This window comes from Bombina bombina, chromosome 8 (assembly GCF_027579735.1).
Source record: "Bombina bombina isolate aBomBom1 chromosome 8, aBomBom1.pri, whole genome shotgun sequence".
Classification (NCBI taxonomy): domain Eukaryota; kingdom Metazoa; phylum Chordata; class Amphibia; order Anura; family Bombinatoridae; genus Bombina; species Bombina bombina.
The window spans coordinates 149,105,299-149,119,529 of record NC_069506.1 but is presented as its reverse complement, the minus strand read 5'-3'; the positions used below and the strand labels follow the sequence as shown (position 1 = coordinate 149,119,529).

Here is a 14,231-nt window from a genome sequence, read left to right as displayed (position 1 = left end):
ATATAACAAAGGAAAATAAATAAATAAATAAATAGCTGGTCGTATAAATAGAAGTGCTACATTTCTATTCTACACTTTGGGAATGAAAAAAAAAATAGGCATGTAGTGTTTTCCTCTCTTCCCGCATTAATCAGGTACGGATGAAGGTGATTGGTGGGTTTGTTCTGCCAAGTCCGTGAAGCGTTAATCAGATAATTGTCTCTTTCCTACCTCGGAGAGGTAAGTTTTGTGATGATCCAGTATGTTTGCTACAGCCATTTTATAAAAAAAGCAGATCTTTTTCACAACTTGTTTCTCATTAGAACCAAAACACGTGTAGTGTAGTCCAAGAATAAATGAAAGTGGTGAAAAATAGCATGACCAATTTGTACGACGCTCCACTGAGTGGTGGAGTTGGGGAGTTGTGGTAGTGGTGGATCACTAACTCGGGCTATGTTTAGTTTAATCATCTGTGGGCAAAAAAAAAAAAAAAAAAATTACTGTCAAATTACTGACACAAAATCATGAACATTTACACAAACTGATTACAGTTTATTAGCTATGTCCTTACCATTCAATTTAGAGGGACATGAAACCCAATTTGTTTCTTTAATAACTCAGTGAAAATGTAAAACTTTAAAACAAGATTCTAACGGATTTCAATTTAAAATGTACTTTGTTCTCTTTGTATCCTTTGTTGAAAAGCAGTACAGCACTATATGGCAGCAGTTTTACAATAATGCTTTTAATAATGTTATACATTTGCAAGGTAGTGTTTTCACAAACGTCTGCCATATAGTGAACAAGATAAGTGCACGCTGCCTACCTATTAGAACCAAATAAATTTGAGAATAGAAATAAATTGGAAACTTAAAGTGATGGTAAACTTTCCCCTTTGTATAGTGAGATCCGGAATGGAAACAATATTTTAGATGGACTTTAATTAATCAGTTATAATGAAGATGCACTATAACTTACTTTTTAATGTAGATATGAAATTCAAATACCAATGCTCTGGCTGCCCACTTCAAAAGTAACTTTTTTTTGTGAGCTAAAGGTTTGAACTGTTCTCCAATCAGTGTTTTAGCCATACAGTACTTCTGTTGTAGCTAGATCACTGATTGGAGAACACTTCAAACCGTTAGTTCACCAAGAAATTACTTTTGAAGTGAGAAGTCAGAGCGCGGAGTATTAGAATTTCATGTCTATATTAAGCAAAAAGCGCATCTTCATTACAACTGATGAATTAAACTCCACCTAAAATATTGTTTATATTAATTATTAAAAATGGAAAGTTTAAAATCACTTTAATTGTTTCCTATATCTTAATCACTAAAGAACACATTTTGATTATATGTAACTGTAAAGTAAAACTGATTTCAATATTCAAAAAGCAGCATTTAAAGGGACATAAAACCCAAAATATTTATTTCATGATTTAGGTAGAACATACAATTTTAAACAACATTCCAGTTTACTTCTATTATTAAAGGGACACTGAACCCATTTTTTTTCTTTTGTGATTCAGATAGAGCATGCAATTTTAAGCAACTTTCTAATTTACTCCTATTATCAATTTTTCTTCGTTCTCTTGCTATCTTTATTTAAAAAAGAAGGCATCTAAGCTTTTTTTTTTTCTCAGTACTCTGGACAGCACTTTTTTATTGGTGGATGAATTTATCCACCAATCAGCAAGAACAACCCAGGTTGTTCACCAAAAATGGGCCGGCATCTAAACTTACATTCTTGCATTTCAAATAAAGATACCAAGAGAATGAAGAACATTTGATAATAGGAGTAAATTAGAAAGTTGCTTAAAATTTCATGCTCTATCTGAATCACGAAAGAAAAAAATTAGGTTCAGTGTCCCTTTAAATGTGTTCATTCTCTTGGTATCATTTGTTGAAGGAGCAGCAATGTGCTACTGGTTTCTAACTGAACATATGGGAGAGCCACTGACAATCGGTATATATATATATGCAGCCACCAATCAGCAGCTAGATCCTAGGTTCTTTGCTGCCCCTGAGCTTTCCTAGATAAACCTTTCAGCAAAGGATAACAAGAGTAGGAAGCTAACTAATTATTTGAAGTAAATTGGAAAGTTGTTTAAAATTGTATGATGTCTAATTATGACTTGACTGTCCCTTTAAATATGAACATAAGCATCCAGTATATATCATCCAACCAACATTAGCAGTTTTATCAGCCAATCAGCATTATTAATACACAACTGATACTGCTGCTGCAGTTTCAATTTAAATTTAAACAGCTTTTACTTTACAGGGAGTATTTTATAAAATGGACAAGATATGCATAAATTTAGACCTCCACTTCATATCTTCATAGTGTAATAAAGCTTATCCATAGTGTGATTTAGAAAAGGGATCCCAAATATGGTGTGGCAGCTCTGTCACAGTGTATGTAAGTCTTGTCAGGGCATGCAAAAGCACTGCATAATTAATAATTATATTCAATCATATTTAGGGTGGAGATTTTTATTTTAGATTGTTTTTTGCTTTGTTTTTTATACATCATCTGCCTTTAAAGGGACAGTCTACACCAGAATTGTTATTGTTTAAAAAGATAGATAACGCCTTTACTACCCATTCCCCAACTTTGCACAACCAACATTGTTTTATTAATATACTTTATAACATTTAACAATTGCTGCCTGTTTCCAAGCCACTACAGACAGCCTCTTATCACATGTTTTTTATTAGCGTTTCGCAAGAGACTGCTAATTCATGTAGGTCATATAGATAACATTGTGCTTTCTCCCATAGAGTTGTGCATGACCGATCACTAATTGGCTAAAATGCAAGTCAATAGATAATAAAAAACAGTCACATGATAAGGGGGGTATCAAAAGAGGCTTAGATACAAGGTTATCACAGAGGTAAAAAGATTATTAATATAATCATGTTGGTTGTGCAAAACTGGGGAATGGGCAATAAAGGGATTATCTATCTTTTTAAACAATATTTGAAGTAGACTGTCCCTTTAAGTGGTGTCTGTATATATAAATGTTTTCACATCTATCTATCTACACATACTAATTATTTCATCATTTTCTAGATTGTTCAACAATTCATGTGTGCTTTTCTTACCAAGTGGTCCATTTTCTTTACCAGCTTGTCAATGCGGTTATGAATAATGGTAAACTCGTTATCCAAGGGCCGAACCACATGAGCTGCTTTTTTCAGCCAATCAAAATGTTTCTGATATATGAGGAGATCCAAGCTAAGTTTGGTGAGACCTGTTGTAACCTGCAAGAAATACATTCATTAGATATGCTGACTAGCGTTCCACACATAGCAATTAAGGTTAAATCAACATCACAGTATTAATCACTAATTGCACTTTCACTCCTGGTATAACTAAGAGTTGTTCAACATTGTCAGCTGTAGCAGGCAGCAGAACAATACATGCATTTAGAATGAAGGCATGTTTTATTTTCATGTCAAAGTTTTCTCCGTAACCACTAAATAGGAAAATGCTACACCAACAGGAAAACAACTTAATGAGAGAAAGCATTTCTGCCAAATGTATTTACTTGCGCTACTTTTCACCCCAGTACACCTCAAACCAACAGGAGTATTGTCTTTCAAATGAATATATTCTCTGATTTCTTTAAATAATTGTCTTTCAAATTAAAGGGACATTAAACACTAAATGTTAGATAGAATGATGCATTCAAAGAAAAGATGAGTCTGAGAATTACATGTAGATGTATTTTTTAAAGTTTCATTAGCTTTTTAAATTGAATGTAAATTTTGATGATAAAGTGTCCGGTTTTTAAAAATTTGTTTAGAAAACAGGGGCACTTTAATTCATCAAAATGTACATTTCACTCGTGTTGTGAAAATACCTTTTAATCTTGACAGATGCTGCATCGCTTCCTCCGCCCGTCTCAAAGCCTCTTCCTGGGTCTAAAATGAGGAATCCGGCTTTCTCCAATCACAGTGTTGAATCAGACACTGATTCCCCCTGGGGGGGAAGCTGTGATTGGAGGATGACCGATCCATCATTTCTGACGTAGGAAGAGGCTTGCGACGACCGAGGGAATCTGGAGTGGCTGTCAAGATTAAAAGGTATTTTCACAACACGAGTGGAATGTAAATTTTGATTAATTAAAGTGCCCCTGTTTTTAATCAAATTTTTTAAAACCGGGCACTTTATCATCAAAATTTACATTCACTTTAAATAGTGACAAAACAAGTGTATTATTTTTTTTATGTGTATAAAACAATAGGAGCGGCAATGTTGTAACTTACTTTCTCTGCTATGGCCAATTAGGGACAGTTATAAATAGGTCACTAGAATGTGCAGCCAATGGCTGTGTGGAATATAACAGTGTTATGCACTTGCATTTCTAACAGGAACTGAAAAGCTCACAATTTCAGAATGGAATTACAGGAAAAGGGGAAAAAATAAATAATGAAAGTATATTGCAGAGGTTATTTTTATATATACGATTTATCATTATAGATTATCATCTCAAAGCGTTTAATGTCCCTTTTAATATAGTTTTTGATTTCTTTCTCTCGTTTTCAGGGCATACTTGAAAACAAGAGAAATCTCAATGTTTTGTTCCTGGTAAAACATTTAATAAATAAATATTTCTGATTATAAGAGAAAACTTAAGCTTCAAAATCCAACCCAACTATGTAATCTCTGTTTTAGTTACACACTGAGAGTTAGATTGTGCTAATGACCTATTGATTCCTGATCACATCCATAGGCTTCTGATATAAATCGCATCATATCCTTCTTTCTCTTTTTATATACACAGCTAAAGGGACAGAGTACTGTAACATTGGTCTCTCTTTAATGAGTTTCCAATAATTTGTTATATCAGCTGCAGTGTTTACAATGTATGGGAAATTGCTAATTTAGGTATATTTTATTTACGAAACAGCTTACTGATAATTGAAAGCACAACCCAATGAAACTGGTGAGCTTGTAGGGAGAGCAGACCTTATTAGCTTATCTGTTTAATTATTTACACAAAGTCTTTATTATCTTATTTCTCACTGTTTACTCAAGCACCAATATATAGAAAGAACAATGGAAAATTAACATTTTAGCATATATCTGTCACCCCCCCCCCCCACAATGGGAGCATAATTTAATTTTTATCTTCTAGTTTTTCTCTAACCATGAAATTCTCGGTTTAAGAGGGGATACAAAGGGCAAAATTGGCTATTGTAAATGACAAAATTAAGGTAAGGGAGCTGTTTGTAAACAATTTATTTAATACATTCTAGCAGATAAAATAGATCACTGGGAACAAGTTAAAGGAGAGAAAAAATTACAGTACAATGTCCCTTTAAAGGGATAGTAAAGTCCAAATTAAACTTTCATGATTAAGTGAGGGCATGTAATTTTACTTTCTAATGTACTTGTATCATCAGATTTGCTGTGTTCTAATTGTATTCTTAGATGAAAGCTAAACCTAGGAGGCTCATATGCTAATTTCTAAGCCCTTGAAGGCTGCCTCTCATCTGAATGCATTTGGCAGTTTTTTCACAGCTAGAGGATGTTAGTTCATGTGTTTCATATAAATAACATTGTGCTCATGCACGTAGAGTTATTTAAGAGTCACCACTAATTGCCTGAAATGCAAGTCCGTCCAAAGATCTGCAGAAGCTTAGATACAAGGTATTTACAGAGGTAAAAAGTATATTTCTATAACAGTGTTGGTTATGCAAAACTGGGGAATGGTAAATAAAGGGATTATCGATCTTTTTAAACAATACATTTTTTGGTGTTTACTATTCCTTTAAGTTGCCCCCCACCCCCCGCAAGTTTCATCCTTTCCTTTTATTTATAATGTTTCACAGCCAGTGCTCTCTTCTTATTGCATCCAGATTAATTTCAGTTTGAACTGAATGAGTTAATAAGTGAGAAGCCGATGCCCATTTAAGTAATGAAGCAGATATTTCAGAGATGTAAAAAGATCAGCTTTTAAACAGTCTTTGATGAGTGGCCAATTCCCAAGAGGCCAGAGTGTGGAACACTTTTATTGCATTAGAAATTACTAAAGTAAGTTGGGAATTATTCCCAAGCTTCCAGTGTGCTTATGGAAATTAAGCAGACACAGTAATACATTCATTTGGTGAAAATGAGAAAAGTGCTGGCAGATGAAGGGTTACCTTGTTTCAAGGCCCGAGGAGAGATTGAGTCAACCCCATGGAAAATCTTAAGGCACAGGGCCCTTTTTTTAAAAAAAAAAGTGTTTTTGGTTTCTACATTTCTAAGACTAATATGGGAAAAAGCGGCACAGAAAGAACTAGTAGCATTATCGGCAACAGCAGTATAGACACCCTTTCAGTTCTACTTTATTAACGTAAAGGGCTTTTTCCATTTGTATTTTGTAAATGAATTGAAAATAGCTTCATTAATGTTCAGCTGAATATAAGTATCACAGAACAGGTCCTTCTGCAAGTGGTATTAATTCAATGAAACTAAATAAGATATCTCAGTATTTTTATATAAACTAATAGTACCGTTGTTCATTATAGATTATTTATATAGCTGCATTCATTTGCATAACTTTTATTTGTTAGAAAACGCCACACAATATACAAATTTGATAATTCTTAATGTACTTTTTTTATGCTGCTGCAATTAGATTATATAGAACGTATGGAGAATAAATTAGTATGCATTACCCAGGACACCTTTATCAAACCAGTTATTATATAGGGAAATGCTTTATATATATAAAATTACTGTTTGTATTAAGTCATTGCAAATCCTGTAGGTTGTATTTTATTTGCATTTATAGCGTACATACACTATTTATTCCGCTTTTAATTTGCATTTATACCGTATATACACTATTCAGCTTTTAATTTGCATTTATACCGTATATACACTATTTATTCCGCTTTTAATTTGCATTTATACCGTATATACACTATTCAGCTTTTAATTTGCATTTATACCGTATATACACTATTCAGCTTTTAATTTGCATTTATACCGTATATACACAATTTTTGTTCCGCTTTTAATTTGCATTTATACCGTATATACACTATTTATTCCGCTTTTAATTTGCATTTATACCGTATATACACTATTTATTCCGCTTTTAATTTGCATTTATACCGTATATACACTATTCAGCTTTTAATTTGCATTTATACCGTATATACACTATTCAGCTTTTAATTTGCATTTATACCGTATATATACACTATTTATTCCGCTTTTAATTTGCATTTATACCGTATATACACTATTTATTCCGCTTTTAATTTGCATTTATACCGTATATACACTATTCAGCTTTTAATTTGCATTTATACCGTATATACACTATTTGTTCAGCTTTTAATTTGCATTTATACCATATATACACTATTTATTCAGCTTTTAATTTGCATTTACACAGTATATACATTATTTGTTCAGCTTTTAATTTGCATTTATACCGTATATACACTATTTATTCAACTCTTAATTTGCATTTATACCGCATATACACTATGTATTCAGCTTTTAATTTGCATTTATACCGTATATACACTATTTATTCAGGTTCTAATTTGCATTTATACTGTATATACACTATTTATTCAGCTTCTAATTTGCATTTATACTGTATACACACTATTTATTCAGCTTCTAATTTGCATTTATACTGTATATACACTATTTATTCAGCTTCTAATTTGAATAGGCTAATAGTAATATGTATATGCATGTAGTTCACCACACGGTGTCAGTGCAGCCCACTGTCAGCACCGCAGGTGTCAGCTTAGCGTGTCCGACCTCAGTTTACATTTTTCACATTTTACGATTGGCTTTCTGTCCCCCTCTTCAGATGATGTGTTTTGTGTATGCTGCTGTTTGTTTTGATCACCAATGCACATGTGCTTTATCCACTCAGGCCTGACAGTGAGTGGGGACAGGAATCTGTTTCCTACTCCTCTGCATCCTGAGATGAATATTGCTTAGAAATAGTGGGTGGATTTTTAAAGCATCTAATTCCTGAGGTTAACATGTGAGCAGGAAGGCCCTTGTTTGTGACTTAATTTCCAAAAGAATACAGCTGTTGGTTACATGACATTCCATAACATAACACCAGAATGACATCATCCATGTGACATCACCAGCTGGATTAGTTATATAAACCATCTTCTGTGAGATATTTTTCTGCTATATTATTATTTAAACCAGTGACAAAGCAAAATTTTCAAAGCTTATTGTCTTTTTGTTTCTGACAAAAAAATAGAACTGATATTTGAATAACTAAAGTACATGATTAAAATATGATTAATTACTCTGTAGGTTTCATGTATAAAAATATCTGCTTTCTAAAATCTGAATTTAACAAAACATTTAATTGTATTCACTGTAGGGTGATTGGAAAACTTTTAAAGGAAAAAAAAATCTATATAGGATTGGTGTTTTATTAAATGAGGATACTGGGGAAAAAATAAATAAAGGGACATCAGAGATGAAATTGAACATTTTTATTTCATGATTCAGATAGAGCACACACTTTTTAAACAACTTTCCATTGCACTTATGTTATCAAATTTGCTGCCACCAATCAGCGAGCGCTACCCAGGTGCTGAACCAAGAATGGCCTGGCTCCTAAGCTAACATTCCTGCTTTTCCAAATAAAGATACAAAGTCAATGAAGAAAAAATGATAATAGGAGTAAATTAGAAAGTTGGTTAAATTGCATGCTCTGTCTGAATCATGAAAGACATTTTTGGGGGGTTTCATATCCCTTTAAGAGAGCAGCAATGCCCTACTGGGAGTTAGGTAAACACATCTGATGAGCCAATGACAAGAGACATGTATGTGCAGTCACCAATCATCAGATAGCTTCCACTAGTGAACTGCTGTTCTAAGCCTACCTAGGTATGCTTTTCAACAAACGATACCAAGAAAAAAATTAGATTATAAAAGTAAATCGAAAAGTTAAAATTGCATGCTCTTTCTGAATCATCAAAGTTTAATTTTTACTACTGTCCCTATATGATCAAACGTATGTGGACACACCTATATGAATTTGTTGAACATTCATTCCAAAACTATGGTCATTTCAAAGGGAGATCCCCCTCGCTTTGTGGTTTTAACAGCTGAATCTCTTCTTGGAAGGTTTTCCACAAGATTTTTGAGTTTGCCTATGGGAATTTGTGTCCATTTGGCCAAAAGAGCATTTGTGAGGTCAGGCCCTGATGTTGGACAAGAAGGTCTGGTTCATAATCTGTGTTTCAATTCACCCAATGGTGTTTAATGGGGTGGAGGTCAGGGCTCTGAACAAGCCACTCCAATTTCATCAAACCATGTTTTCATAGACCTCACTTTGTGCAAAGGGTCCTGCTGGAACAGGAAAGGGCCTTACCCAGACTGTTTGCAGAAAGAAACCCAAATCTCTTTGTGTCCTGTAGCATTAAGATGACCCTTCACTAGAATTAAGAGGCCTAACCAAAACCCTGAAAATGAGCCCCCTACCATTATCCCTCCGTCGCCAAACATTACAGTAGACACTAGGCATTCTAGTAGGTCTCCTGTCATCTGCCACACCCAGATAGTGAAGCATAAGTCATCAGTTTAGAGAACATGCTTGTACTTCTCCAGAGTACAGTTGCAGTGTGTCACATGCAAACAAGATTTGGTTTAGAAAAAAATACTGGTATAGTCAGTTTTTAAATACTGTTTTAAACTAATACTGCTTTATTTCTGTTAAAAAAACTCTCAAATAAAACCAAGTTGTAGGCACAATGCAATATTTGCTAAATGGTGTCGTATTTAATATTACCTGAATATTGGACAATTCCACAGCATTCATCGATAGTACAGGTAAAGTATCAAGTTTATGCTCCCCTTCTAATGGGTACTTGGATTTCTGTAAAACAAGAATACATCACAGAAATAAATTCACAGACTACTACATACATGCTAATTTGGCATCAATTAACTGGCAATGGCAAAATTCCACAAAAAGGAAGTTGATAACAATCCTTTAAAAAAACGTTGATCTTATGATTTCTCTACAAAATTCACCATTAAAGGGATACTAAACCCAAATGTTTTCTTTCAATATTCAGATAGAGCATGCAACTTCAACTTTAAGCAACTTTCTAATTTACTCCTATTACCAATTTTTCTTAGTTCTCTTGCTATCGTTATTTGAAAAAGCAGGAGTCCGCCGGGCCAATTTTGGTTCAGCACCTGGGCACCTCTTTCTGATTGGTGGCTAAATGTAACCTCCAATCAACAAGCGCTCTCCAGGGTGCTGAACCAAAAAATGGTAGTAATGAAAAACACTGTGGGGTACTTTTAGAATGCCTGGGACAAACTTAAGGCTATCCTACGAACTGAACTAGTTTATACGTTTAGGAAATATTGGGCAGACTTGCTGGGCCTATGGCTCTTATCTGCTGTCAATATGTCAATATCTATGAAGACAAATTGATAATAGGAGTAAATTACTAATTTGCTTAAAATTACATGTTCTATCTGAATCATGAAAGAAAAAATGTAGGTTTAGTGTCCCTTTAAACATTACTTATCTGTTGTTTAATGGTAAATGTAATCATTTTAAGCAACACAGATGTATGCTTCTTTTTTGAGTGCTATATAGCTGAATAGTTTATTGGATATGAAACAGACTGAGAATTGTTATTAAGAGATTTACATATTTTGATCCCCAAAACCATGAGTTCCCAACAACTATATCTGGCATTTACTTTTGTAAATTCATCCTTAGCAAAATACATGACTATTTTATTTGATGACTTTACAAAAATAAAGAAACCTGGCTCTAAGGTGCCATTTTTCAAACTAAGGATATTCTTGAGCAAACTCAAAAAAAAAAGAAAAGAAAAAAAAAAGTACTTTGCAACTCATTCAAGTTGTTATTTTTGCCAAATTATTTCTGTATTGCAGTAGTGGTTTTATATGAGAGTATAACCCTCACTGTGTTTTGAGACTAGCCAGAATCGTAAGCTAAATTGCAGGCAACCACACACCACAGCGTGTGAGCTATGTTCCAAAAAAACCAACATGCCAGTGTCTAGCAGTCCAGGAATAGTCAGCTGTCTCATAGCCGTCAACCATGAAAATAGTGCTCCTATCAGTCTGTTTATCCTGAAATATTAAGAGTTAGACTACCTCTGCATAACCCTGAAAGAAGCAGTTTCACTGCTTTTAAAACATTAGCACACGGTATGACCCCTACTGTTAACTATGGAAAGTCATAATATAGTTCTGTGCTTTAAACACAGAATCACTGTTTGCAAAATTCCATATTCAATTTGACAGTGCTGTTCTATTATTTCAACTTACAAAGTGGTGAAATAGATGCTTGGTGTCACTTAAAAGGTGTTTTGCCATCTGTAGAATACTGTCAAAATCCATCTTGGGATCGGGTTTTGGCCTCAACAGAGGAACTGCCCATAAGCCTTCACAAAGGCTCAATACGGCTAGAGCAAGCTGACAGAAACTGCCTGCAAGGGAGAAAAAGGGATTAGTTTATCAATGCAAAGTAAATAAAAATAATGGTTACAAATATTAACATTATATATACAACAGGTCTCTGCAAAACTATAGTGTGCTGAGTTTGCACTGTTTTTTTCTATTAGTGTGCAATCATAAAATTAACTGTTTGAAAGGACACTGAACCCAATTTTTTTCTTTAATGATTCAGATGGAGCACGCAATTTTAAGCAACTTTCTAATTTACTCCTATTATCATAATGTCTTCATCATTTGGTATCTTTATTTGAAAAAGCAGGAATGTAAGCTTACAAGCCGGCCCATCTTTGGTTCAGCACCTGGGTACTGCTTGCTGATTGGTGGCTAAATGTGATAATAGGAAAAATTGGAAAGTTGCTTAAAATTGCATGGTCTATCTGTATCATGAAATAAAAAATTTGGATTCAGTATCCCTTTAATTGACTCAATAACATGATAAGTAATTAAATTATAGATAGATTTTTTTGTAAAGCCATTACTTATTTTCAGTATAGGCGTAGTTTCACCAGGAAAAACAGCTATTTTTAAACAATTTAATACACTCCAGCAGGTAAAAAGGGGATCATTCGGAACCACTTAAAAGAAAGCATGGGCAAAATTTTGGGATTTGGCATTTGTTTGCTAAACGAATGCTGAATATGGCAACAGGCAACGTCATTCGTATAGGCACAATTGATATCAGTATGAAAGTGCAACACACAAAGATCTGGATTTTCACAAATCTCTGTGTGTTGCTCTTTCACACTGACATACAAAATAAAATGAATACCGCTGCTTGCAGCCATATTCGGCATTCCTTTAGAAAACGAATGCCGAATCCCGACATTATGCCAAGGCATAGTTAAAAGGAAAAAAAAAGTACACTGTCCCTTTAAAACAATAAGTATCAAGCAGTTACAAAAATTCAAGGGGGTTAGCAATGAAAATAATTTTCTTAAAACTTTTATAGATAAAAACTCCAACACATGTGATGCCAACTCATTACATTTTTTATTTCATTTATGGATATAATGATAACTAGAACTTAAATCACTGAATGCTTATAACATTCTTATTTAAAAAAATGATAAATTCTTGCTTCAAATATATTTAATGTTTCCGGCACATAATAAGAAATATGATAAAAGCAAATAGTAGATGCTATATGTTGCTTGGTAAGATCTTACTAATAAAGAGCCCTTGCTGTGCCAAAACCACTGTTGCAAACATGCCACCTAATTTATGAAAGCGCTGTGTGGGCCATGATGTTTGCTTAAGTGGTCTACAACAGCTGGTTCTCTCAATGCCGTATTCCTGCCCTCACATGCTACGGAACACTGAAGTCATAGAAGCTGAAGTTTTCATGGGATACCAAGAATGTAATTATATAACTGAAATGATTCCTCTTAAAGGACCAGTAAATACAGAAGATTTGCATAATCAACGAATACATGATAAAAAGACAATGCAATAGCACTAAGTCTGAACTTCAAATGAGTAGTAGATTTTTTTCTGACAAATTTTATAGTAATGTCTATTTCCACTCCTCCTGTATCATGTGACAGCCATCAGCCAATCACAAATGCATATATATATATATATTCTGTGAATTCTTGCACATGCTCAGTAGTGCCTCAAAAAGGTTAAATATAAAAAGACTGCACACATTTTGTTAATGGACGTAAATTGGAAAGTTGTTTAAAATTGTCTGCTCTTTCTGAATCATGAGAGTTTCATTTTGACTTGATTTTCCCTTTAATATGTAAACAACTTAAAAAGTATTTTGTTCACATTTGTTAATAAATAGATACAATGATTGCTGTTCCCATTCTGCAGGTACATCTGTAATCTGTAATGGGAAACTAATTTTATTGAAAGACCTGCGGGAGCGTTCATTAGCGCTCCACTTGTAACTGGCCCATAGTCAGTTATCCCTTTGTAAAACCTTTAATGGCAGCCCTCACAAACAACAATGGTTTAATCTGATGCGGTCACACTTTCATTTAATTTAAAGGGTTAAAATAATAAATAAAAAAAAACATGCTAAAACCCCAACATTTTCTTTTGTGATTCAGAATAAAGTTTACAATTTGCTTCTATTATCAAATGTGCTTTGTTCCTCTGGTATTCTTTGTTGAAGAGATACCTAGGTAGGTGTCTTGAGCACTACATGATAGGAAATAGTGCTGTCATCTAGTACTTTTGCAAATAGAAAAACATTGTTGCAAAATTGCTGCTGTTCTTGTGCTTACGTCCCTGCTTTTTAACATAAAAAAAAAGAGAATGAAGAAAATGTGTTAATAGAATTAAATTAGAAAGTTGTTTAAATTTGCATGCTCTATCGGAATGGTGAAAGAAAAATGTGGGTTTCATGTCTCTTTAATTCCACATCACCAACATTAAACTGCACTATTTAAATGTAGAACTCATTTATTTTGACAATGGGGAATAAAAACTGTTTGATTTAAAGGGACAGTCAACACCAGAATTGTTGTTGTTTAAAAAGATAGATAATCCCTTTATTAGCCATTCCCCAGTTTTGCATAACCAACACAGTTATATTTATATACGTTTTACCTCTGTGATTACCTTGTATCTAAGCATCTTCTGACAGCCCCCTGATCACATGACACTTTATTTATTATCTATTGACTTGCATTTTAACCAATTAGTGCAGTGTCTGCCACAAGCCACGGGCGTGATCACAATGTTATCTATATGGCTCACATGAACTAGCTCCCCCCTGTTAGGAAAAGCAAATACAAAAG

At 33.8% G+C, this 14,231-nt stretch overlaps 1 protein-coding gene across 1 annotated transcript; it reads right to left on the bottom strand.

The window, feature by feature from the left end:
* Nucleotides 1-281: 281 nt before the first annotated feature.
* IL11 (interleukin 11) lies at nucleotides 282-11,463 on the bottom strand (the record flags this gene model as incomplete). Its single annotated transcript, XM_053691027.1, has 4 exons — nucleotides 282-449; nucleotides 3,087-3,245; nucleotides 9,767-9,853; nucleotides 11,296-11,463. Coding segments are annotated over 4 exons (582 nt in total), but the record flags the coding sequence as incomplete, so codon positions are not given.
* Nucleotides 11,464-14,231: the final 2,768 nt, after the last annotated feature.